The sequence below is a fragment of the Abramis brama genome (genome assembly GCF_963993115.1).
Source record: "Abramis brama genome assembly, chromosome: 11".
In the NCBI taxonomy this organism is placed as follows: Eukaryota; Metazoa; Chordata; class Actinopteri; order Cypriniformes; family Leuciscidae; genus Abramis; species Abramis brama.
Window position 1 is genome coordinate 11,833,429 of NC_139973.1, and position 27,628 is coordinate 11,861,056.

Here is a 27,628-nt window from a genome sequence, read left to right on the forward strand (position 1 = left end):
ACATCGAACGGTCATCGGAGGAGTATCCTCTAGCAGTCTAAATGTGGACATTTAGGAGACACATTAGAAAAAGTGGATGAAAACTGATGTCCAAAAATGCAAACTCGAATTAGTTCTTTGAAAATGGGATTTTACATAACATTAAGCAGGATCGCCAACTGCTTCAACCAAAGAGCAACTTGAAAAGGATTTCTGGCTGAATCTGGTGCCCTAAATCTGTTGGAATATTAAATATTGTTGCTTCACAGGTAAGGTAAATCGATTACATGTTTACTAGACTGATGTAAATGTTAACAATTGGCTTTAATTTTTTTTTTTTTTTTGTAAATGTCCCATACTTTGTTGTTCGTTAGTGTTTCCGACAGCATTTGTTGACGAGTCGATAAATAACTCGACAAGTCACTAAAATATTGCATAATGCATCAATAAGGCTAGCAACAAATGGAAATGTGTTAAAAGGATTCCCTTTCAGAGCGTTTTGGCGCACGTGTAGCAGTGCGCAGCTTTCCAACTAAACCGTTTAGTTACAATAAACCACTCCAGATTTTCACTTGTCGATTGGGGAAAGAATCAGGCAATATAGACGTATTACATTACAATGTCAATGTTACCTGTACTGTAAAAACAGCCACCTTTACCATAAGGTAAAATTATATCTTAAATATGTAATTCTACTGTAATATATGAAAACATTTTTGTAGAAGGAAAATACTGAATTATCTTATTTACATATAACAATAAATTATTACTTTTATATAAAATACATAATATTCTAACATTATTATACAGTTAATTTACTAACATACAAAGTTAGGAACTAAATATACAGTCCACCCCATAATGCTTGTAATGATCATCAATGTAATTTTACAGTGAAATTCTAGCAACCTCAGATTTTGGTACTGTAAATTTAACAAGAAATACATTAATAATAATAATAATAATAATAATAATAATAATAATAATAATAATGTATTTACTCTGTTTAATTTACTCTGTAAGTTTATGATTTAACATAATGACTGATTAAGCATCTAAAACAAAAGAATCAAGAGAGCTGGTTTTCCCTTTTAAATTTACGATGACCATACAACAAATGGAAAGAAAGACCACCCTGGGCTTGTCAAAGTTTTGATGTATTGTTTAGGGTGGGCAGCGGGGACTTCAGATGCTCAGATGACAAGAACCCTGATGGATGGAAATCAGGACTGCTGACAAGAAGTTGCTGCGTGTCCTTAGCATTAGCATAATTCTGGATTTGGAATAGATTACACGAATAGCATTGGGGGTGTTAGTCTAATTAGACTAATCTTCCCACAACGATACAATAAAACTAAACGTCATTAGATGGAGATCATCGTTATTTTGGTCAAAGACCCTGAAACCACAAAGCAATATTTTGGTGAAAAACCAGTTATTTACAGTCTTTTTTGTTGCATATGAATAAGATGCTGTTTTTAATAAATGTATCACTCAGTTAAACCAAAAATAAATGTTCAACTAATTCTTGCTATATGCAGTCACACTTTCTAAGACGTCTATATACATGGTGGCTTAATATCAAGTGGCTTTAAAGTACATCTGGGTCATGATCTAGCATAGAGATGGGCCGCTGATCTTGTTTAGTGTTTAAGCAGTAAGTATTTTTAGGTGATGTGTGTTTAGATGGCACTGCTGTCAGAGTAAAAATGGGTTTGCAGAGATCAAGTCAATAACAGGTTCTTGTAATCTCTTCAGATTTGAATTCCACTCAACTTTGGGTTGACACAACGTTACTATCTGCAATGATTTCATTAATTACAGCCCATTGAAAGCCTTATTGCATTATGCTTTTGAGCATAATTTATTTTCTAAGATCAAAAACATGCTTTAAATGTTTAATAATTCATGTTTTTTTTTGTTATGGTGTTGTCCTTATTATCAAGCACTGGATGCCTAGAATAGGCAAAGAAAAAAATGGCGAAGATTTGTACAGAGCAATCGTTCCCATCCCGACACAAGCTCTCGGTCCGAGCCTCTAAAGATGACCTGGATCAGACTGAAAATGGCAGAAGCAGGTTAGAATAACAAGACATGACCTTAAAGGGTTAATTCAGCCAACATTTTTAATTCTGTCATTAATTACTCAACTCTCATGTCATTCCAAAAGCGTAAGACTTTTATTCATCTTTTTGGTTCAATTTGAGAGCTTTCTGTCCCTCCATTGACAGCCTACGCAACTACCACTTTCAGGCCCCAGAAAGGTAGTAAATACATCTTTAATGGTAGTACAAAATCTTTAAAGCATTCCATGTGACTCCAGTGGTTTAACCTCAATTTTATGAAACGATGCAAGTGCTTTGGATGTGCAAAAAAAAAAAAATGCTCTCGTCAACACAACACGCATGCGTCGTATAGTGCTCTTGTGAACGTGCGTTTGAGATTAATATTTTGTAAATATAGTGGTAAATTATGTTTTTATGTGCAAAAAAAGCACTCGTATCGCTTCATAAAATTGAGGTTAAACCACTGGATTCACATGGAATGCTTTAAAGATGTCTTTACTACTGTTCTGGGGCCTGGAAGTGGTAGTTGCATAGGCTGTCAATGGAGGGACAGAAAGCTCTCAGATTTCATTAAAAAGATTTACATTTTTTTGTTCCAAAGATGAATGAAAGTCTCATGGGTTTGGAACGACATGAGGGTAATTGATGACAGAATTTTCATTTTTGGGTGAACTAACCCTTTAAAAAGGTCATATAGTACATTTATAATCCTTTTTGTGCATCATTTACAATGTAAATGTTTTTGCGCCAAAAAGAGTTTTAAATGGACAGTGAAATGGATTGTGTGAATTTTTTTACTTTAATTTTGGTTTTCACAGTAAATTTTTGTATGACCTCTTCGCATATGAAACATGAAGCTCTTGACCGAAGGATGCGGGTTTGTCATATGGTCAAATGTAGTTTGGACTCCTCCATCCTTTTAATAACAGCTTTTTTGAAAATCTTTTTTGAAAAGTTCACAAAACAATATATGCTGAAAACAGCTGCAATTAGACTGAAATGATCTGGGCTCTTGTTAATAATAAACTCTAAAAAGTCGCTCTATCGGAACATTTGGATTCTTCAGGAAGAGACAATACCATTCAAAAGTTTGGGGTCAGTAAGTCTTTTTTTAAAGAAATGAATGCTTTTATTCATTAAGGATGCATTAAATTGATCAAAAGTGACAGTAAAGACATTTATAATTACAAAAGATTTCTATTTCAAATAAATGCTGTTCTTCTGAACTTTCCATTCTTCAAATAATTATTATCTTCAAAGAAAAATTATCATGGTTTCCCCAAAAATGGTTTCTTGAGCAGCAAATCAGCATGTTAGAATGATTTCTGAAGGATCATGTGACACTGAAGACTGGAGTAATGATGCTGAAAATCCAGATTTGCATCACAGGAATAAATTACATTTTAAAACATATTGAAATATAAATCAGCTATTTTAAATTGAAGTAATATTTCACAATAGTAGCCTACTGTTTTTGCTGTAAAAAATGCAGCCTTGTTGAGCAAACATCAAAAATCTTACAGACCCCAAACCTTTGTATGCAAGTGCAACACTTTGTACTTTTTCTGATTGAACATAAATAAAACTAAGTTTGGATAATGTTCTCATATTTTATTCTAACTAGTTCTGGTGTTTTGCCATTTTTGCGGCTTAGTTTCAATAGTTTCCATTTTGGAACATTATTTGAGTTCTGAAACATAATTCCCCCCACACCTTTTCTCAGCGCACATTCTCTATGTGAGGACACCTCCTCTGATATGCAGGGGATCATTTCTACTGGAACCAGCCAGTTTCAGGAGTCCAGGAGAAGCTCTTTCACAGGTGCTGGGGCTATGGCAAGGTAACATCCAAACTAAACCTTGAATCTAGCTCACCTTGTGAACCCTGATTACCACTAAACCAAGTCAAATGCACACTGAGCAGTAGATCTGTAGTAGTGAAATCTGATTTTAACATGGAAAGAAGTGAACCTCTCATCAACCAAGCCAACAAAATTTGAATGTGTTAAGTGCGCATTTGACATGGGTGGAACAGAAAGCTACATACTGTATAAAGAGCTTGGAAGTGTTTCTGTTTGACATCTTACGGTCTCCCAGGCTCACCCAATTCCTGGTAATGCTGAGGAACTGGGCTTCACACAGAGAGGTTGAGCGTCCCGACTCCTTCTTGGAGCGATTCCGTGGACCTGACCTCAAAGACTTATCTAGCCGAGGAAGTAATGCCCGATCCTCTATAGGCCTTCCTGACAAGCCTCATAAGAGGAAGTAAGTCAAGATTTTCTGTACAGTTTCTTTGTACAGACAAAGATGCCTTTGGTATAACGTGGAGTCCTTGAAAATGAAAGATACGTGCAGAGAATCATGCTGGATCTGTGTGGAAAAAATCTGTATTGTGTGCAGATGATTCATAAAAACAGATCACAGAGCTGAGGATTCATTACTTGTTGGACCAGAGGTTATAAAATGAAAACAGTATGTAGATTTCCATGTAGAAATGTCCTTTAGGTAAAACAGTATCGCAATAAATTGTAGAATAGAAACAGATGTTGACTGTAGATATAGATACTAAATCAGCAGTAGTGATGGTCTAGTTATCCTAGAATCAGATCCCTCAGAATTTAATCCACAATAATAACACCAAAATGAATGACTTTTGCTCCTTAAGAAAAGCCAGTCATTGGCCTCTGGCAGTTTACAATATGAACAACTGCAACAACACAGATGAGTAAGTACCCTGTAGAAACAGCTCCACAAGATATAAACCCCTATTTAATACATTATAAATATTAACTAAAATATTTATATGGCAGATACTAGATTGTAGAATCCTAAATAATGAATGAATGCTAATAGTGATGTATCTCAAATATGCAACTAAAACCAACAGATGATAGTCTGTCGTGTTTTGTATGAAGTTAGTACATTGCCTTCACAGTGGTAGTGTTAATGGTAATGCTGCCCTCTGCAGGTTAACATGAGAGATTACTAGTGGTAGTTCACAGTAGTGACCCGTAGATTTCGGACTAGTTGCTAATTCAAATAAAAACAACCCAAAATGTTACCTTCAGCAAAAAAGAGGACAAAAAGGAAGAAATAAAAAAAGATGAGAAAAAGGACGGAGACGTAAAGGAAGAGAAAAAAGATGAGAAGGAAGAGAAAAAAGATGAGAAAAAAGATGAAAAAAAGGATGAGAAAAAAGACGAAAAGAAGGATGATAAGAAAGATGATAAAAAGAAAGATGCTCCTCCTCCGCCGTGAGTATGCCACAAATGACATTTTAGTTTTAGTGACCGATATTGACACAGTCTCGTCTAACAGTAATATCTTAAGATGAATGCTGTGATTTATTATACGTGTTTAAGTTTGAAAGCGGCCAGACGATAATCTAATATGCGTTTTAGGAAAGAAGTGTGGATCATGGACCCAGCCTCAGACAAGTATTACAGATGGCTTTCAATCATTGCAGCCCCAGTGTTTTACAACCTGATGATGCTGGTGACAAGGTCTGTTCATGCAGGATCTCTCATGGCATCGATACATTTAGATGTGTGGAGAGATGTGGCATATGCTTCATTTTTCATATTTCTCCAGGGCCTGTTTTAATGAGCTTCAGAACACTTACACAATTCTTTGGATCATCCTGGACTATTCGGCAGATGTAATCTACTACACAGACACATTTGTCAGAGCAAGAACAGGTATGGTGGTTACTCATTGAAAGAATAATATTGATGGAATATCTATTAAATAGGATTAATATTAAATATTGTAACACATTACCATTCAATAGTTTGGGGTCAGTTAGTTTATTTATGATAGAAAATAATACCGTAATTTAGCAACAACACGTTAAATTGATCTAAAGTGACAATAAAGGCTTTTACATTTTTACAGAAAAATCTGATAAATGCTGTTCTTTAGAATCCTAGAAAAAATTCCAGAAAAAATATTAAAGGCGTCATGAATGCATTAAAAAAATAAAAAAAATATTTTGCTTATTATGTTAGTAAGATTTTTAAATGGAAAAATTGTCAATTTAGAAATAAAATGATTTGAATGCTCTGTTGGAAGGAGCGTGTCTGCTGTGAGACCTCAATGTAAACACTCATTGCTATGATTGGCTAAAATCTTTGCATATGAAATACATATTACATGTGGAACTCTCAATTTTTTTTACTATTTACTATTACTGCTGTTGAGATGAACTATTGATAGCATTATATTTAGATCTACTGTAGCTGATGACAGACATGTCTGTTGAGTGCATGAATGCAGTGATCTCATTGATTTCTGCACCTTCATGAATGCTTTCATCATAAATGAGTGTAAAAACGATGTAAATAAGAGATGCAATGTGCAGTAGACAGCATCATTGATTATAACAGGGAGTTTTGGCGAGAGTCCAGAACTCAGTCACTGATAAACTCACGCTGTGTGACCGACAGCTCCAGCGATTGTAAAGGTTTGTTGATCGCTTTCTGCATATAATTTATTCACGAATTAAATAAGATCATTTTCATACCAAGAGAAACAATGTGAAGTTGACCATTTAGTCACTGGCTTTATTTACTGATGCATAAACAGCAGTAAAATGATTTTGAGACAAAGAACGTCTGACTGTACATGAATCATTACATATCAGGAATCACTGATCACAGATTAAGCATTAGAATTTAACACGGTTACTTGCATATTGTGGCATTACTGTCAAGGTCCATATCTTACAGTAAAAGTCTGTTTGCGAAGCCTGCACCAAAATTGCAGCTGATTATCAAAGAATCCACGGTTAAATGTACCGAACAAACAAATAATATTACACAATATTACTGTTCTACTGTATTTGTAAACAAATAATAGCAGCCTTAGTTAGCATAAGAGACTTTGAAAAACATTATGAAATCTTACCAATCTTAAAAACCTTACCAACTTTTGAATGAATGTGTATATTTGATATTAACAAGCATTACAACTAGATAGTTATTCTTTTTATTTTTAACATTTTTACTGTCATTTTCAGGGTTCTTGGAGCAGGGTCTTCTTGTCAAAGACGGCAAGAAGTTGATGGATCATTACAAGACAATCCCACAGTTTAAATACGACATGCTCTCAATGATCCCGACAGATATATTAATGCTGAAAGTGGGATTCAACAATCCTGAACTTCGCTTCAACCGCCTCTTCAAAATGGCACGTCTCTTCGAGTTCTTTGACCGCACAGAAACACGAACAAACTTTCCGAACATTTTCCGTATTAGCAACCTCGTACTTTACATCCTGATTATTATTCACTGGAACGCTTGCATTTTCTTTGCAATCTCAAAAACGATTGGTTTTGGAACTGACACATGGGTATATCCTAACATCAGCCACCCTGAATATGGCCGCTTGGCCAGAAAATACATCTACTGTCTGTACTGGTCCACTCTCACTCTCACCACCATTGGAGAAACGCCACCTCCCGTTAAAGATATTGAATATTTGTTTGTCGTTATGGACTTCCTCATTGGAGTGTTGATTTTCGCTACCATCGTCGGTAACGTCGGCGCCATGATCTCCAACATGAACGCATCTCGTGCTGAATTTCAGGCTAAGATCGACTCCATCAAGCAGTACATGCAGTTCCGTAAGGTCAGCAAGGACCTGGAGGCCAGGGTCATCAAATGGTTTGACTACCTTTGGACAGAGAAGAAAACTTGTGATGAGAAGGAAGTCTTAAAGAATCTCCCAGACAAGCTCAAAGCTGAGATAGCCATCAATGTCCATTTAGACACGCTAAAGAAGGTGCGAATCTTCCAGGATTGTGAAGCGGGACTTCTTATAGAGTTGGTGTTGAAGCTGCAGCCTCAGGTGTTCAGTCCTGGAGATTACATATGTAAGAAGGGCGACATCGGCCGAGAAATGTACATCATCAAAGAAGGAAAGCTTGCTGTAGTGGCCGATGATGGCGTCACGCAGTTTGTGGTGCTCAGTGACGGCGCTTACTTCGGAGAAATCAGTATCCTTGGAATCAAAGGCAGTAAAGCCGGCAACAGAAGAACGGCAAACATTCGTAGCGTCGGGTATTCTGACCTCTTCGCCCTGTCTAAAGATGATCTCGTGGAAGCGCTTACCGAGTACCCAGATGCCAAAAAAGCCCTGGAGGAGAAAGGAAAGGCTATTTTAAGAAAAGACAACCTTCTTGATGAGGCGGTGGCAAGCGCAGGCGCAGATCCCAAAGATCTGGGCGAGAAGATTCAACGCCTAGAGGGCAACCTTGAAATCATGACTGGCAAATTTGCCAAGCTCATGGCAGAGTACACGTCCTACCAGGGAAAGATCAAACAGAGGATCACCAACATGGAGAGCAAAGTGAAAACACTACGAGTTGAAGATCTCTCTGAGGTTGTTGAGGACAAAAAAGAAGAAGAGAAGAAGACAAAATAGTTAACAGCATAGACATTGGGGTTAAAGGAGTTTCCTTTCTATGTACATATTCCTTAACATAGTACATAACTTTTAAACTGTTTATACTTATCTATTTATACATTTTACATATGACAACATTGTACTAATTGCCACATGTGTGTTAAAATGGAACACTTGTTCAATATATGCAGTATGGAACAACTCAGATGGCATAAAATGCAGGATTTTGTTTATATGCCCTCAGGAGAGATACACTATCGTTCAAAAGTTTAGGGTTGGCAAGATTTTCTTGTTTTATTTTTTCAAAGAAGTCTTACGCTCACCCAGGCTGCATTTTTTTGATTTTCAAAAATACAGTAGTATTGTTACAATTTAAAACATGCTGATTTAGTGCTCAAGAAACATTTCTTATGATCAATGTTGTAAAAAGGTGTGCCGTTTAATATTTTTCTGAAAACCATGATGCTTTTTTTTTTCAGGATCCTTTGATAAAAAGAAAGGTCTAAAGAAAAGTATTGATTTTAAATAGATTTGTTTTGTAACATTATACATGTTTACTGTCAATTTCATGCTTAATAAAAGTATTAATTTCTTAAGAATTTATAAAAAAAAATGACCCGAAACTTTTGAATGGTAGCATATTTTTAGTATAAAAGTAAAAAGGGTACTTCAGACTGTATCAGGGCTACACTTGCAGACAAGGCATTAATACTCTAATTGTTCATTTGGCAGAAGCGTAAGAATATATAATTTATTCATTTGATGATGTTCTGATTAAGCTCATTAAACAATTACATTATTTCAATAATATTACTAATAGGGTTGCTCGAAAAGAAAGAACAACTTAACCACATGAACCATGATAAAAAAATCCCAAACACAAACCATAACATTTTAGTGTCCAAACCAAAGTACCCAAATGTGTTCTTTAATAAATGTTCTAACAAACATTGTTTATTTGATAAAAGCATTTCATTTAAAAGTAATGTAAAACAGAAGATGGACTCTCAACAGACAGTAGTGTGTGTTTAGTACATGAACATGTACTCTTAAGGATCAGAAACTGCACTTGGAGAGATAACCTGGTATAGAAAAGGACAAGGTGACTGACTATATAAATAGACATATATGTCTACATTTACCTTATTTATCTAAATTAAATAGATTTTTTTAAGTACCAGTCTGATGCCAAACACCAGGTGACTGAATCCTAAAATTCTAAAATGACTAAAATCTTAGTTTACTAAAAACTATTCAGTATTTTGACTTTGATATTGTGTTGAATATGTTAAAACAGACATTTAATTTGTGTATTTTTCCACTATAAACCGGGAACACGTCAAAAGACCCAAAAGCTGAATCTCATCATCACATTTCCAGACTTGGTTTGTTTTTTCAGTTTTGAATTTATTTAAGAATAACTTGAAACAATCAAATGTTGTCATTCTCAATATCAAGTTCTGTTTCCCCCTTTTATGTTAGCGCCATCAGCAGTGGAACAAACCACAGTCACATTTATTATGCAAGAGGGAAAATGGAAAAACAAAAAAAACAAAAAATGTAGAGGGCATTGCTAAAGTGGGTTTCCAGCTATGCATGTACAAACCGGAGCGGCAAATCTCAGGATAAATGTTTGGCACGACAAGACAGTGGTACAGTTTGTGCCAATTTCCCCTCATTTTCATCCAACAGTATAGGGCCAGACACTGTGCAGAGCAAGAAAAAACTAAACTAAAACAGAAACAGTTTCTTCACGGGGCAGTTAATTAGCATTCACCGACTAAAAGTCTGAATTTTGAATTAAAACAAGATGGATAACAAAACAAAACACTTGTAGAAAACCATTGAGAGAGTTTTATGGGAAGGTTGGATCTCTCTTTTGTAACACAACGTGTTTTTTTCAGGAGTGCACTGCGAGCGTGGATTAATTTTAGCAAACGGATCAATTCTGTGCGAAGGAAGCGAAATGCAGAACACTGGCCATAAAAGAGCAGCACAGCTTGTTCAAGCGGCATTACAAACAACGCAGTTCCTCAATAAATACAGATTCCTGGACACAATTGAGACTAGAGCTGCTCTGTACCTTTGAAAGCATTGCTGCAAATGCGAATGGACTAGGGAAGACCTATGAAACACGAGCCAAAAAAAGTCAAAGGGCAGACCAAAAACAAACAAACAAAAAACTATGAGACATTCTGAATATTAAGTGCACTTTCACAGTTCAACCATAATACATCAATAAAGTTCCACTTCCTCCCTTTGATCTTGCTGTTTTATTAAGTTTAGATGGTGATCAGTCCTGCAGGTGTCGAAAACTTCTAACCGTCCCTCCTTTTTTGTGACTACGAAAGCAAAAAGTGAGTGGATTTCCTGGCAGGCATGCCAGAAGATTTTTTTTGCAAGAGATTTTATCCCTTAAAATAAATAACGCAATATCTCAGTGCATACAAAAAGGGAACTTTAACACTTACATAAGAGGGAGAGAGAGCCAAGAGTCCAGTGTGGTTTAATCAACTATTTAGGCACAGGCACACGGCCACCAGAACTTTCCCATTTTAACCCATTTCACGTTGCCTTACATTTAAACTTGATATTTACTTTTAGTTGTCGATGTAGCTGAATTCTCCTTTGACGCACAAATGAAACCTCTGAGGGCGAGTGAGTTCTTTTGCGGGTCCTGGAGCCTCAGAGCATGCCGAAGCCTTTGGCGTAAGTGATGGCTTTAAGGAGTCTCTCTCTAAGTTTCTCTATGGTGGAGTATTCGGGGAGGAGCAGCACGTTGAAGCAAGTATGAGAAGTGGGTAACCTGATCATAAGATGAGGAGAAGAAGAGTGTATTACTTTATTTAATACTTATACTGCATGTTTATTGCTGTGGAAAGAAATGTATACAATGTCATTAACGTGATAAAAAAAAAAACTGGTGAGAATGTAAAGCAGAATTTGTTTAGCATTACTAGTGTTATTCCAGCATTCGTTTTCAATCATGAAAGTCTGGAGTGGTAAAGGTGTGAGGATTTTTTTTTTGATGCATTATGGTTCTTTCTTGGGTGATTCTGAATCGATTCAGCTGTATGGTGGCACTTAAGTGTGCGTGAGAGAGCCATATTCTACCCCCTGAGGTGAAAATCCAGTTTTTGTTATTGTTTATATGTCTATGTGGTGTTTTTAAACTGCTTTAAGACAAACCATGAGCAAATTCATAAGTCAACACCATTGCTGATTATTTTCTTCTTAAAACCGCAGTGAACCAAAGACAGTCTCAAAAACGCGGTTTGAAATCACTGGTGTTTCTGACGTCACAAACTACCGTGTCACCAATCACGTCAACGTGATCGTCAGTGGATCTCTGAGCGGGTGTGAGTGAGTGGAGGCGGGGCTAATTTGCATATTCATAGAACCACGTATACTAAATGAGGCAAGGGTGTAGAGTTACATTCAAGCTATTTTAAGGCATGAAAAAAATATTCAAGGAAAAAACGTGTAAATGCGTAATTTTGAGTTTAAAGGGATAAAATTATAGACTACAGGGGGACTTTGAGATTCAACTGATCTGATACATGCAAATCTTTGAATATGGTATGGTGTCAAAAACTGAACTCATTGTCCAAAAGTGTAGAGAGGCAGTATTTGAGTTTACCTGTCTGAGTCAGGGCCATTTTTGGCAATAATCATCTTGAGTTTGCCTAAACCTCCAACTGGAGCTCTATCTGTGCCAGTGGTGAACTGAAGAAATAGCCTCTTCTGCTCCTGTCCAAATGAGTGCACAGTCTCCCAGAAATCCCTAATGAGAGACAAAAATATAATTTTTCATCATTTTTATACCACATAGGAAGTAGTTTTTAAAATTAGTGGTCCACTGATCGTTCTTGTAAATGCTGATGCCATTATCTAGAGCGCAGGATTACTGATGGACAATATAAGGCTCAATGCCCATATTTAATTGACCCTTTGCAAATTTAGTTACTGTTGCTACGCCTGACAAGCTTTCCATATATCCACGACATAATATGCAACTGATTAGAGAATAATTTAATCAAAATTGAAGCTAAAGCCTATAGGTCCCAGCGTAAGCAGCAGCCGCCTCATTCGCTGACCATTCAAATGGGAAACACACAAATTAAGGAACAGCTATGTTCATGCACAGCAGGGTAAGTGAAATTTGAAAATAATCTAATAATTATAAATCAAACAGCTTATCCATAAATCTTGTGGAATAAACACGACATTAGCCTGACCACTTTGCAATGATAACATTACTACATATGTATAAATATACTACATATTTACATAAATATGCATACATAACTATGAGTTAGAGAACAATTTTTTTAATATATATATTTTATATAAAAATATATTAAATGCATAGATAATATATTAAATTAGTTAATTATATATATTTCTATAAATTAATAATTTATTAAATGAAATGATATTAAATTATTATTATTAATAATAATACTAATAATAATAATGTTGTTTATATATATATATATATATATATATATATATATATATATATATATATACAGTGAGGAAAATAAGTATTTGAACACCCTGCTATTTTGCAAGTTCTCCCACTTAGAAATCATGGAGGGGTCTGAAATTGTCATCGTAGGTGCATGTCCACTGTGAGAGACATAATCTAAAAAACAAAAATCCAGAAATCACAATGTATGATTTTTTAAATATTTATTTGTATGATACAGCTGCAAATAAGTATTTGAACACCTGAGAAAATCAATGTTAATATTTGGTACAGTAGCCTTTGTTTGCAATTACAGAGGTCAAACGTTTCCTGTAGTTTTTCACCAGGTTTGCACACACTGCAGGAGGGATTTTGGCCCACTCCTCCACACAGATCTTCTCTAGATCAGTCAGGTTTCTGGGCTGTCGCTGAGAAACACGGAGTTTGAGCTCCCTCCAAAGATTCTCTATTGGGTTTAGGTCTGGAGACTGGCTAGGCCACGCCAGAACCTTGATATGCTTCTTACAGAGCCACTCCTTGGTTATCCTGGCTGTGTGCTTCGGGTCATTGTCATGTTGGAAGACCCAGCCTCGACCCATCTTCAATGCTCTAACTGAGGGAAGGAGGTTGTTCCCCAAAATCTCGCAATACATGGCCCCGGTCATCCTCTCCTTAATACAGTGCAGTCGCCCTGTCCCATGTGCAGAAAAACACCCCCAAAGCATGATGCAACCACCCCCATGCTTCACAGTAGGGATGGTGTTCTTGGGATGGTACTCATCATTCTTCTTCCTCCAAACACGTTTAGTGGAATTATGACCAAAAAGTTATATTTTGGTCTCATCTGACCACATGACTTTCTCCCATGACTCCTCTGGATCATCCAAATGGTCACTGGCAAACTTAAGACAGGCCTTGACATGTGCTGGTTTAAGCAGGGGAACCTTCCGTGCCATGCATGATTTCAAACCATGACGTCTTAGTGTATTACCAACAGTAACCTTGGAAACGGTGGTCCCAGCTCTTTTCAGGTCATTGACCAGCTCCTCCCGTGTAGTTCTGGGCTGATTTCTCACCTTTCTTAGGATCATTGAGACCCCACGAGGTGAGATCTTGCATGGAGCCCCAGTCCGAGGGAGATTGACAGTCATGTTTAGCTTCTTCCATTTTCTAATGATTGCTCCAACAGTGGACCTTTTTTCACCAAGCTGCTTGGCAATTTCCCCGTAGCCCTTTCCAGCCTTGTGGAGGTGTACAATTTTGTCTCTAGTGTCTTTGGACAGCTCTTTGGTCTTGGCCATGTTAGTAGTTGGATTCTTACTGATTGTATGGGGTGGACAGGTGTCTTTATGCAGCTAACGACCTCAAACAGGTGCATCTAATTTAGGATAATAAATGGAGTGGAGGTGGACATTTTAAAGGCAGACTAACAGGTCTTTGAGGGTCAGAATTCTAGCTGATAGACAGGTGTTCAAATACTTATTTGCAGCTGTATCATACAAATAAATACAGGGTTCGTACACTTTTTCCAAGGTCAAATTCAAGCACTTTTCAAGCACTTTCCAGGTCCATTTGAAAGCTTTTTCCAGCACCTTACACTACCGTAAATTACATACCAATACATACTTAAAATTCTTATTTAGTGTTTTTATCACATCAAAAGAGATAAACAGCCAAATGTTTCATAATAGCAGAGGGCTGCACAATATAGAAGAAAAATGAGATATGCGATAACTCATTAAATAATGCGATATTCAATATGCGATACGATAATGCTTAAAGTGTGTCAAATTAACTTAAATTATCTTTAAAATATCTTTAAAATGATATAACCTACACATACGTGTTTCACATTCTTTTTGTGATAAGAAAATATCCCTACAACTTCAAGACAGTGAACATCAGTGTTTTACTGTAGCATAAGAAGTGTTATTTTAGAAGTTTACATTAGGTTTATTTAACAACAGAAACTGATTAATCAAATGTAAAAATAAACACTGCTTAGTTTTCACTGTATGAATTAAATATACTGATTCTTATTAAAGCTACAAAAGTTAGCCTATTCAGCCAAAAGCAGTGAGTGATTTTCTTTGTCTTTTGTTCATGACACGTTATTGCAAGCCATTACGATATGCAATTATGCATATTGTAATATATACATTTGCAATATTTCGATGTATTGTGCAGCCCTAATATTTAAGCCAATCACAAGTTTTATTCTTCAAAATGTATCACTAAGTATATGAATAATATACTTTTCATTATATTAATGTCCAAATATTGCTTACCAGATAATGTGATTTATAGGCTGTAAAACTGAATTAATTTCAAATATGAAGACTTAGAAATATTTGACAGGCCTTCCCGTTTTGGGACACATTCTTGATATAGACGAGGTTTGAACAATATCTGAGTGCACAGGCACCTAAATGTATTTCATTGCCAAGATGTCTTGGGCCAAGACATAACGTTAGCTAATACATTTACTGTAATAGAGCAGTGTAAATATTGCATAGGGCCATCCTAAACCTTACAGTAACAGTATACTACTTATGACACTGACTGATTTCAGTTCAGCAATCAACGACTGTTGTTATGCACTGGGCTAACGTTTGCAGGTTAATTTGCACGTTACAGTTCTGTAATTTTGGCAATGTTCACTGCATATTCCACAAATGAACATAACGGACATGCAATACTTACATTACATTATCACACCAAGTACTCTCAGTCACTAATGGCCCTTTCAGATAGGACGCGGACCGCGCTGCGCTATGAAATGAAACCGATATATTTCAATGGCTTGCGCCGCGCGACTCGGACCAAAGCGGAGCTCAGCGAGCTCGCGCGCACGCCGCGGTCAAAGTTTAAAATAGTTCAACTGTTGCCGCTGCGTGGCCAATAAAAACGGTGCATCCAAACAACCGCGGAAATCAAAATGAAAACTCCGCCTACTTTTGCTCTGGCCAGCGTAACGCAAATCAATCTGTATCTGATTCTGAAGGGCTACATTTTTTCTCCATTTAATAATGAACTATTTCGTCAGAAAGATATTTCTTATGAAAGAAATACAGTTACAAATTCAAGCATTTTATCCAAAATTCAAGCACTTTTCAAACCTTGAAAACACAACATCAAAATTCAAGCACTTTCAAGGATTTCAAGCACCCGTACGAACCCTGTAAATAGTTAAAAAATCATATATTGTGATTTCTGGATTTTTTTTTTTAGATTATGTCTCTCACAGTGGACATGCACCTACGATGACAATTTCAGACCCCTCCATGATTACCAAGTGGGAGAACTTGCAAAATAGCAGGGTGTTCAAATACTTATTTTCCTCACTGTATATATATATATACATACATACACACACAGACAGACAGACAGACGGATACACACGCACGCACACACATACACACACACACACACACACACACATATACATATATATATATATATATATATATATATATATATATATATATATATATTTTATGTACATACTATATATATATTATGTAAATATGTACATACATATATATTATTTTATTAAGCATCCACATACTTAATAATGCGACAATCTTTGTTGTATCCTCCATCATATTCTGTACTCTCTTCAAGTGCTAGGAAGTCAAGATTCTGTGTGAGAAAGAAACAAATGGGTTTATATGTATGGATGGATGTGCCACATGTGAGAACATCCTGGAGGTAGTTAACAATCTGTAGCTAACTTACCCTGCTGCCACATATAAGCAGCTCAATTTCCTCTGGTCGAAACAGATACTTCAGTGGAGATTCATTAGTGACCATGTGGAATCCTCTTCTGAAGGCCTTGAACTGTTTCTCCACAGTTTTGTTCAGCATGTACTCTGCATAGAGTGCCACAAAATCCTGCAGAGACCCACTTCATGTTATGCATATACTTGCAGATATGAACATGTTTGTGGTTTTAAAAGTTGAATGAATGAATGTAATGCTTGTAAAAGTGAACTAACCTTTCTGTTCTCATTGGTAACTGGGATTTTATCACCGCCTTCCTTTAAATCATACATTAGTGGGTTTCCAAACAGGTCTGTTTGTGAGATCTGGAAGGTAATCATCATGTCTTCTTCCACATTACCTTCATATTCCTGTAGGTCCTTCAGACTCTGATAAAGAACCTGCAGAAACACACAATCAGCACCATTTTGACAGAACATATATAATCATTCTCTCTGCACTGATACTCCAAGCTTTTTTTTTTTTGCTAATCCAGTCCATTAAATAAATGCTATGTGACAGAGCAAGAATCAACTCGCCCCAAATATTTTGATGAGCAGTCACTGTGTGCTAAAGTCATAATGACTGAAACACTGATGTACCTGCTCAAATCTGCATTCCTTTAAAAAGACTGAGGACAGGACATGCACACCCACTTGCAATAAAGCTGAAATGTTGCTCTTTGTAACCTCACTGTCAACTTACAACATTTCAAGGAAGCCAAAAATCCAAGGCCATGTTTACATAATTATTATATATTTGTTTGTATAGACATTACATACTGTCTTGTTGGATTTTAAAAGATTTTAATCTACATTTAAGTCTGTCTGCATGCGAAAAAAGTAAAACGTATGCACCACTTTTTAAAAAAAAAGTAGTTTAAATCGATTTACATGTAAACTTTAAAAATACACACTACTGTTCAAAAGTTTGGGATCAGACACTAAGTATTGTTTCTTGTAAATCAAATCAGCATATCAGAATGATTTCTGAAGGATCGTGCGACACTGAAGACTGGCATTCAAATAAATGCAGCCTTGGTGAGCATAAGACACTTCATTCAAAAACATAAAATCTTACTGACGCCAAACTTTCTGTTATATTAGTGTTTTCAAAAATAAATGCTTGACTAGGAGGATTGCTGATGAACAAAGAAATGTAACCAGGCAAGTATTACCGGATGTGAGTCTGCAAGGTCTCGAAACGTTCCTTTCTTTCCCATTAATTTTCTGTAAACCACCATAGGGAAGTGCACATCGAGAATGCAATTATTGTAGATAGCTAGGCCCAGGACGATGCCTATCAAGGTGAATTGGCCTTCATTTTCAAACGATGAAGGGTTGAACCAGAAAAGCTTTGTGCTTTCATCATAGGTAAACATGCCTGTGGACAAAACAGAAAGAGAAAGCGTGTACAGATGGGTGCACAACAGATGTCAACCACCTCAACCTTAATGAATCAAGATGACAACGAGATAGATCTGAATCGACAGTGTAAAAGTGGAAGAGTGGAACGTTAAGGCCTGGTTTCACAAACGGGGCTTAGATTAAGCCAGAATTAGGCCTTAGTTCAATTAGGATATTTAAGTAACTTTTATAAACATGCCTTAGAAAAAACATTACTGGTGTGCATCTTGAGACAAAACAATGGCACTGACATTTTATGATTCTCAGTGCAAGTTGCTTTCGGTTAAAACAGCTCAAACATGCATTTTAGTCTGGGACTAGGCTTAAGCTTTGTCTGAAACTGGGGGTAAGCCTACTAGGCCATACAAACATTAACCTATCTATTCCAGTATCAATGAATATGAATTAAACCGAAATTAAATTGAACTTTGCGTTAGGATGCATGAAGAAAGACAAAAAGTCAAGTAGGAATTAAGGGTGGGCGATCTTACGATTTTATATTTTCAAGCGAATAGTAGAGATCATGATCTTTTATGTCCTCGTAATAATGTTAAAATACACCAATGACTGCCTGCAAGATGGCTGTGCTGACTGGCCAAATTATATCATATGTCTCTATCATGCGTGTTGACACATTTAAAAACAAAACAAAAAAACAATTCAACAGCAGTAGGGCTGTGCGATGAATCAAATTTTAGTTTTGGTTTCGATTTTGGCTTCCAAGATTATAAAAACATGATAATCAAGATAAAATAATCATTGTGCCGCATGCCGTCCCTTTCCTTCAAAGCAGTGTACTTTCGCCCCTCCTTTAAATCCTAAACTTAACATATAGTAAAATATAGTCTACTGCAGGACATGCTTTATTTTAAAGGTGCCATAGAATGGATTATTTTATTATTTTATAATGTTTCCTGGGGTGCCCTTATAATGTTAGTATGTTTTTTAGATCAAAATTTGTTATAATTTAGAAATAAAAGGCATATTTCCTAGCCTGATTTCATCCATTGATTTGAACACTCTGTTTGAAGGGGCGTGTCTGCTGTGAGACTTCAGTGTTGTTGCCCACTGCTGTGATTGGCTGACATGCTTGCATATGAAATATCTGGCATTACATGTAGAGCTATCTGGAAAACTTTTACTATTACAGCTTTTATATGTTTTTACTATTACAGCTATCGGGATTAACGAATCATGAGAAGTTTTTTTTTAAGTATTTAGATCTATTCCCATCACATAAAAGGTTTCAGTGATGAGCACTGAGCAGATGACAGCCTGTTGATCGCGTGAATGAAGATCTTATCACTGCAACGCGATATACTGATGCATAAACAGTGTTGAACGACTTTGAAAGAAAGATTATCTGTCTGAATTTGAACAATTACACATCAGAAATTCACATAACCCACTGGTTCTCCAGAGGCTCGGATGAAGGAGCAAAAAAATATTTTTGTGTTCATTTGTACAACCAAACACTGAGCAACTGCCATGCTTCGTTCGCTCGTTTGCAAGCCATGATGTCTCTCGAGGAAAAAACAATATCGCGCTGGATCTAGATAACACAATGTAAATTATCGTTAATAAAATCCCTACTTGCCGCTTGCGGGAATATAACGTCAGTTGAAATTGCCCCCTTCGTCCGTTTGAGACGCCGAGAGAAGCCTGGCTGCTTGATATTGTTGTAACAGTCCGTGGTGAAATGGGCAGAGCAACTAAACAACTTCGAATTAAACTGTAGCGGTATCCGATTATAGATAGATAGATTATAGATAGATCTGCCATTTTCCCTATGATCCTCCTCCTGCTTGTTTCTTCACCTGCAGAACTTCTGATGATTCGGCTGTGCAGTTTCGCCTGGCACTGAGCATGGGCTGGCATATGCAAATTTTTAGAGGCGTACATATTAATGATCCCATCGGTTTCGTCACAGTTGGTGTTATGTGGAGATTCGCCCGTTTTTCAGGGGTGTTTTTCAAAAACGAGATTTAAATAAGAAAGAGAAAACTATGGTGTTTGAGACTCACTGTATGTCATGTCCATGTACTGAACTCTTGTTATTTAACTATGCCAAGATAAATTCAATTTCACATTCTATGGCACCTTTAAAGAGTTATTAAAAGCGCATTCAACTATGAAAGAGACTGATCCCCATGCGCTTTCTGTATTTGCGCATAAACGGTTAAATATACACAAAAATATGTAAAAATGTCTGTCTTGGCGAGAATTTACATAATGACAGTCTTATGTAAACAAACAGTTGAGAAAGAAATAGGATGCATGTCATTATATTAGATCCACGCATTCGGTCTTAAAGCCTAATGCAAATATCTGCTGCTATCTGTCATTAATGTTAAACAAAAGACAAAGACAAAATCACTCACTGCACTTGACTGAATAAAAATCAATGTATATTTAATTCATACAGTGAAGACTATGCAGTGTTTTAAAGTTTAACTCAGGGTTTAACGACTATTCTTGTCCACTGGCTTGTTCCAGTCTGGATATTCTCAATAGTACATCTCAAAATGGAAAAGGTCGCGATTCAGATCGTGGATCATGATCGTTTGTAATAAGATCATGATATAAAATATTGGGAAGATCGCCCACCCCTAGTAGGAATTATTAATGATAATTACCTATATCTGGGTTAAAGATCTCCTCTACGACCAGTTGAAAGAACTCTTTGGATACTCCTCCTTCATCCACTCCCTGCTCACCCTCAAACTCCACATACAGCTGCTTCTTCAGGTCTGCTGGGTTTTCCATGGCAATCATCTCCAACTAAAATCAATCACACATTCATTTTACATCCACAAATCATCTTCAAAAAGGATACACTATACACAACAAACCATTCAGATATCTTACTTCAAAACAAATATATAACTTTTTGAGCTCATTGGGACCTACCCTGACAAGAGCATCATCAATGACGTGGTCTCTGCGCACTTTGAGTCGCAGATAGGGGTTCAGCTGTTGTCCCTGCACCAAACTGTAGAGGGCAGTAATCCTGCGCTCACTGTACATGCGGATCCGGTTGTCATAGTACAGGCCAAGATTCTTAGTCACAGGGTTAAGAATGAACGGGCAGGTCATAAAGGAGAACTTGCTCTCGGTCTCCACTTTGAAGAAAGTGTAGTCTTTGTCCATTTCCAGCACATCATTGAGCGGTTCATTGATGAACTCCTCGAAGGGGATGAGGGGTTTTCGACAGTCCGAGGCACGAATGCCTAGTTCCGTCTCCAGCGGATCCACCCGAGGGCCTTTCTTATTGCGTCGTTCCTCACCCAGCAGCTCCTGCAGAGTCAACTCACTCGACTCCGGGATGGGCTCGTCGTCCTCCTCCTCGTTGTGACCTGTGTCTAGGTCGCCGCCCAACACGTTTGCATAGTAGACGATTTTCAAGCACTTGGTGGCTGCCACCACTCCATCATCCTCATTGACCAGGTTTTCGCTGCTGAACTCGTTGCTGATGACTGTATAGGTAATAAGCTGCTGGAAAGTCTCGATCAGACGTCGGATCTGGTCTGTGCCGTACTGCGACCACAACCACGCAAGCTTAGCCAGAGCCGGAAGAGGTAGCTTGCTCATTGCCTTGCAGAATTGCGGCAGTGCGATTTCTAAGTATTCCGGACTGTGGAGGTTACTGTTCTCCATGACGATAATGAAGACGTTCAGGTAATTAGGGTCGGTGGCGTACACGTTGTGATAGGTGAGGTCACACTCTACGTTGGGCGACAGGTAGACTAACGCGTTGAGGAATGCTGCTTCAATCTTCTCGTTCGATAATAGTCTGTCGTACACTCTTCTAACTGCCTCAATGTCTACAGAAACTTCTACAGGATCAAACTTTTGGACGTTGTTCTCCCCGTGAGACAGCCCATCTCCACTTGACGCTGAGGCTTCAGGTTCCACCTCCATCGCCGTGGACGAACCAGAGGCCGTTTCTTTCTCATCTTCATCTTTGTCCTCATCCTTGGCCTGTAGGGACTTGAGCTCTTCCTTGGTATGTTGCTTCGCCTTGCGGAAACTCTGGACCAGACTCTCCGCACTTGAGAAAACCCTACCGATGACACGAATTAGAGGAGAATAATCCTCAGACTCACTGCAGAGGCTCAGGATTTCATACACCTTCTCCTCCGTCAGGAAATTCAGATCTGCCAAAGAACAGAGTAACGCACATTTAAACATTTGCGACATTTGCGAACGAAAGAAATTCTGCTATCATGACAACGTTATTCACCTCTAAAGTCCTCCCTTGCGGGTTGTAGGTCCTTATGGTTCATCTTCCCGTTGCTGCAAGCAGAGAAGTTGTGGGCTCCTTTGGCACTGTTCTCCGGGAAGGCTGAACTGGCTCCTTTCTTAGAGGGATGAGGATCACACAGTTTGGCATTATTTTTATATAACTCCAGGGCCTTGATGGCCGCTGCATTGTTATCCATGCGCTGGAAACCCGGAGAAGAGCCACAAGCCTCATTCGCGCAGGCCTCATTTCCACAGCCCTCTGTTAACTGGTGGTAGTAGCGCTCAATTAAATGCTTTGCAGCCGCTCGCTTCCTGCATCAGACATTCAAACAGGACAGCAGGGGGGGATTAGTATGGTTCAATCCCGAAATAAGTGCAGAATAGTGCAAATACTTCTCTACTAAATCAAACAAAGAAAACCATCCATTTAAATTCTCTAGCAGCCATCAAAACATGACTGTTGCATGTGCACATGACTGGCCTACTCTCAAAATTAAGGAAAAAGCAAGCATTAAACCTTCAATTCTTTAAGAGAATTATTAATCTGAAACAGAATGACACGAGTCAAAATCTGCTAAGGGGTGATTAAATGAAAAAATAAATAAAATCATGTAAAAATGTATCATCTTTTATTGGAAAATTTAACAACGTTTTATCAAACTTTGATAACTGCCTCAATCTTTTAAACAAACTGAGAAGATGGTGATCAAACTACATTTTATATAAATCATCTGTCAAGTTCCCGAAACTTACATCAGCATGAAAATGTCAAATTGGATGACCAGGGACTCAACTCAAGGTCACTCATTTAACAGTTTGTCTATTGCCAAAATTATGAAAAAAACCATCCGTTAAGAATTTAAATATTCAAATCAGGAATGTCAGAATCAGAATGAGTAGTTTGTGCATAAAAAATGTCCTTCAAAATACACTATAAAATACCCAGCCAAAAAAAAAGTCGCTGTCTGGATTTAAATAGGCAAATGCTTAAGAGTCTATGATTGGATCATTATTGTAGTGATTATTATGTTGGTTTTTTTTTTTTTTTTTCACGTTATATGTTTGGCAACAGTTCTTCTAACCCTAATTGATGGAGTATGCAGCTTTTCATTTCTTAAACAACCATGTAGGAAGACACATCATGGCCATATTCCAGGATGACAACATCAACATTCATAAGGCTCAAATCGTGAACGAATGGTTAGGAGGGGGTAGAAAGAATCATTTTCTCACATGAATTGGCACCTCTGAGTCCAGACCTTAAATTCATTGAAAGTCTTTGGTATGTGCTGGAGTAGATTTTACAGAGTGCTGGACTCTTGCATTGTCAATACAAGATCTTGACCAAAAATGTATGAACCTCTTGATTGGAAATAAATGTTTGATGTTATTGCAGATTTTGACTCATATCTATAATGTAGCAACTCATGCAAAATGCTTTTTGCACTGACACCAAAATATCATGCATTGATCAGTCACAATGTGTTAAAAAACATTTAATTGACATTTATGTCTTCATATCATCATTAATTTGACGCCATTCTAATATTAAGTTTTGGGTTCAACAAGTTGCTCCGTTGACAGCATTTGTGGCTTAATATTGAATTAAATAAAAAATAATTGACTCGTCCCTCAGTATACAAAAAATAAGCAAATAAAAATCAGCAACTGTAACAATTTACAATGGAAGTAAATGGAGGCAGATTTCCTGGGGGTTTAAAAGCATACATGAAACTTGTATTTTTATTAAAGCTTTCAAAAAACTCTTTATTATTTGATCTGTAATGCCTAAATTATGCTTTCCGGAATGACACTTTTCTAAGTGACTAAACTTCTGGTTATGTGCCATCATCGTAATTCATGCCAATATAATTTTGAGGTCTTATGGCTTATACTTTTAAAACACTGCAATAATGCAATAATGTTTATTGCTTGGCCTCATGTACTTCCAAGTGCATTACTGTAACATGACTTTTTTAACGATCCACCAGTGTGGTTAATAGTGCTTTTTCAACCAACCCACAAGGTGCGGACACATTAGTGAAATTTCTGAAAAAAATAGTGCGGGCAAAAAAGAGACTAGCTGTCGATAAAGTAGCGATGCATAAAACACCGTTCACACAGACAGATGTCACTTACTTTCAAACCAAGCAGCTTTCTGTTGGTCAACATGGTGAATTCACATGAGCAAACTAGTTCCCTAAATCTGCTTTGGGAACTTTTTTGCCCGCACACGAAAAACACTTAATTGTGCAGATTCCTGTTGAACAACAGTTTCGCCCAGAAATTGTAAATGTGACCGCACCTTTAGGATAATGAAGAATTTGCTTATTCTTAAAGCAAACTGTAAAACAGAGTCAGTAATTTGGAAACTGGCTATGTATGTTGATTAAAAAAAAGGTATAAACAAAGACACTTACATTAGACTTGCTTAAAGTTTCCAATATCACACTCTTCTTCAGCTCTGAACTCAAAGAGACCAAAAGGTGGTCAGGTAAGCAATCCTGCAGATTAATAGAGAGAACAGTCACTCACTCACATCAGTAACTTTACTGCTACATTACAGACACAGACGACTGGGAATATAGTTCACTTAATGCTGACTGATGAAAGGGATTAAAACTACCTCAGTAACAACTGATAGAGACTGCTTAGGGTGAAAGAGAAACATTTTACTGTTGGTAAACACGAACTAACGTGCATCAAGGGGCAGAATGTCACCATAGATAGTGTCGTAAAACCTATCGAACTAATACATAGACAGTCATTTGGGACCCTTTCATGTCCAAACATACTGACTAGGTACGTTAGTCAGCTCGCCAGTATTTGACACGCACCCATGTGTCTGCAAGAACAGCAGGAACATAAACCTAAAAAGAGGCCAGAACTAAAAACACACCGTGTGCTTTCGCATTAGTACCATCCTGTTTACCCCGAGCAGGAGGAGGAGAGGCCGCAGAGGGGCAGGCAGGGGGTATGACAGTGCACAAACAACTTCAACCTTGCACACACACGGTCAGTCAGCTAAAGATCATTTTAAAACAAACGAACACACACCAAATAGTCACGAATAAAGTGTGTTGATGATGATCGTTGCGCTTAAGGCAGAGTGAGAGCAGCAGATCTTGTAACCTTGCAGTAACTGTCATGGGGAGTAATAACGTTAGCAGGAAAGAGCTGAGTAACTAGTTAGCCTAGCTGCAGCTAACGTTAACCACAGTCTTGGCAGTTAGACGCAACGTATGGGTTTTACTTAACGGTTATTGTTGCATAATCAAAAACGATGGAGTAATAAGGATATCGGCACTAAACATATTTCGCTTGTTTATCAGAAACTCCCTCCGTCCCTCCCCGGAGCGGGTTAGCAGCGCGGCTAACTGGCCTACCAGCGCTTATTACGGCTTCGATCGAGCGCGATCGGGATGGGAAAAGGGGGATTAATGTTTTGACAGCTTACTTCTGAAGATGTTCTGATGCAGACGAAAGAATCGGGTCGTTCAACATCACAATCGCTCGGTGTGCGGCGTGTATTCAACTCCAACCCCTCCACAAAATATTCGCGGCCATCTTGATCAACTGAGGCAAACACGGAGAGCGATCCCACAATGCACCGAGGCACGAAGACGACCATCAGTGTAAAACACGGCACAGACCTCTGGCAGTCAGTCAAGATCTGACTGAGATGTGTGGAATACTGTGGAAACGTTTAATACGGTATACATGTGCTTACAGTTCAAACTAACTTTTAAAACATGACTCAAGAGTCTTTGAAAATTTCACTATACATATATCAAAACCGAAACCATTGTAATATTAAGATTCATCAGCAGATGGCAGAATTCGAAAGGAAAACGGCAAAAACTAGATTTGAATTTGCTGATGGAAATACCAGTAGCCTATCGATACTTGCTGCACTTATCATAGGCTACTAGTAGTGGGATTTTGATTTATCTCAGTGATTCGAATCTTTTGAGTCGGTTTACCAAATATATGTATCATTCATTGATGCTGTTTACAGAGGAATATCCTTGGAATCACTTTCAAAACATTTTTTTTTATATCAACATAATTAATATATCTACAGTTCTTTGTCATAAATGCAGTTTACATAATATGACGCGGGAGCAATTGTTTGTAAAGAAAAACAAAACAAAAAAACTTTCCCATCCACTGTAAAATCTGGGCTTGCTTGCTTGCTTATTTATTTATTTAATGAATTTCCTTTCATCTAAATGGCATGAGTCTTTGTGACTTTTCCTACTCTTGATATACTTTAAAATTCATTTTATAATAAATCAACCTAAAAGAAATGTAAAAGGGAGTGGAAATGGCAAATGAACCAGTGAATGGCCCTCTGCAGCCATCTACTGGTTATAGTGGTAATTTCATGTCATTTTCATGTTAAAAGTGTAAAAAAATGTCAACATATCAACAAAGACAATTACAGTAATATAAAGTTTGTCTATATTCTTAATGAATATTTGCTGTTTATTTACAATGATTAGAAATTCATTCAATATTCAGGGATTGACTTAGAACCTACTGTATTGTTCATGCTACCCTATAGTATACTGTACAAACTATATATATATACACTCACCTAAAGGATTATTAGGAACACCATACTAATACTGTGTTTGACCCCCTTTCGCCTTCAGAACTGCCTTAATTTTACGTGGCATTGATTCAACAAGGTGCTGAAAGCATTCTTTAGAAATGTTGGCCCATATTGATAGGATAGCATCTTGCACTTGATGGAGATTTGTGGGATGCACATCCAGGGCACAAAGCTCCCGTTCCACCACATCCCAAAGATGCTCTATTGGGTTGAGATCTGGTGACTGTGGGGGCCATTTTAGTACAGTGAACTCATTGTCATGTTGAAGAAACCAATTTGAAATGATTCGAGCTTTGTGACATGGTGCATTATCCTGCTGGAAGTAGCCATCAGAGGATGGGTACATGGTGGACATAAAGGGATGGACATGGTCAGAAACAATGCTCAGGTAGGCCGTGGCATTTAAACGATGCCCAATTGGCACTAAGGGGCCTAAAGTGTGCCAAGAAAACATCCCCCACACCATTACACCACCATCACCAGCCTGCACAGTGGTAACAAGGCATGATGGATCCATGTTCTCATTCTGTTTACGCCAAATTCTGACTCTACCATCTGAATGTCTCAACAGAAATCGAGACTCATCAGACCAGGCAACATTTTTCCAGGCTTCAACTGTCCAATTTTGGTGAGCTCGTGCAAATTGTAGCCTCTTTTTCCTATTTGTAGTGGAGATG

At 37.5% G+C, this 27,628-nt stretch overlaps 2 protein-coding genes across 4 annotated transcripts; one reads left to right on the forward strand and one right to left on the reverse strand.

Moving 5' to 3' along the window:
* Positions 1–9,047, forward strand: cnga3a (cyclic nucleotide gated channel subunit alpha 3a). Of its 2 annotated transcripts, XM_084129233.1 has the most exons (9): positions 14–248; positions 1,926–2,057; positions 3,769–3,885; positions 4,142–4,309; positions 4,710–4,769; positions 5,113–5,298; positions 5,446–5,547; positions 5,636–5,742; positions 7,062–9,047. In XM_084129233.1, the coding sequence occupies exons 2-9, from the start codon at positions 1,957–1,959 to the stop codon at positions 8,465–8,467; spliced, it is 2,247 nt and encodes a 748-aa protein (XP_083985359.1). In that variant the 5' UTR covers positions 14–248; positions 1,926–1,956; the 3' UTR covers positions 8,468–9,047. The 2 variants fall into 2 exon arrangements, with proteins under 2 accessions (XP_083985358.1, XP_083985359.1); XM_084129232.1 differs by lacking the exon at positions 4,142–4,309 and having other exon boundaries at positions 1–248.
* A 129-nt stretch (positions 9,048–9,176) lies between these two features.
* On the reverse strand, positions 9,177–25,979 carry ube3a (ubiquitin protein ligase E3A). Of its 2 annotated transcripts, none has more exons than XM_084129223.1 (11): positions 25,791–25,979; positions 24,754–24,837; positions 22,332–22,449; positions 20,999–22,245; positions 20,725–20,869; positions 17,860–18,065; positions 16,919–17,083; positions 16,659–16,814; positions 16,489–16,562; positions 12,090–12,233; positions 9,177–11,255 (listed from the first exon to the last, which is right to left on the reverse strand). In XM_084129223.1, the coding sequence occupies exons 1-11, from the start codon at positions 25,962–25,964 to the stop codon at positions 11,135–11,137; spliced, it is 2,634 nt and encodes an 877-aa protein (XP_083985349.1). In that variant the 5' UTR covers positions 25,965–25,979; the 3' UTR covers positions 9,177–11,134. The 2 variants fall into 2 exon arrangements, with proteins under 2 accessions (XP_083985349.1, XP_083985350.1); XM_084129224.1 differs by having other exon boundaries at positions 22,332–22,645; positions 25,791–25,970.
* Positions 25,980–27,628: the final 1,649 nt, after the last annotated feature.

What these genes read in the sequence shown, in the direction of transcription:
- cnga3a (XM_084129233.1), top strand. Translation starts at nt 1,957, where the DNA reads ATGGCGAAGATTTGTACAGAGCAATCGTTCCCATCCCGACACAAGCTC. An exon ending in GACAAGCCTCATAAGAGGAA is followed by an intron (nt 4,310 to 4,709) that starts GTAAGTCAAGAT and finishes TTGCTCCTTAAG; the next exon opens with AAAAGCCAGTCATTGGCCTC. An exon ending in ATTTGTCAGAGCAAGAACAG is followed by an intron (nt 5,743 to 7,061) that starts GTATGGTGGTTA and finishes TGTCATTTTCAG; the next exon opens with GGTTCTTGGAGCAGGGTCTT.
- ube3a (XM_084129223.1), bottom strand. Translation starts at nt 25,964, where the DNA reads ATGGTCGTCTTCGTGCCTCGGTGCATTGTGGGATCGCTCTCCGTGTTT. An exon ending in TGCTTATATGTGGCAGCAGG is followed by an intron (nt 16,563 to 16,658) that starts GTAAGTTAGCTA and finishes TTTCTCACACAG; the next exon opens with AATCTTGACTTCCTAGCACT. An exon ending in AATGGCCCTGACTCAGACAG is followed by an intron (nt 11,256 to 12,089) that starts GTAAACTCAAAT and finishes TCTTATGATCAG; the next exon opens with GTTACCCACTTCTCATACTT.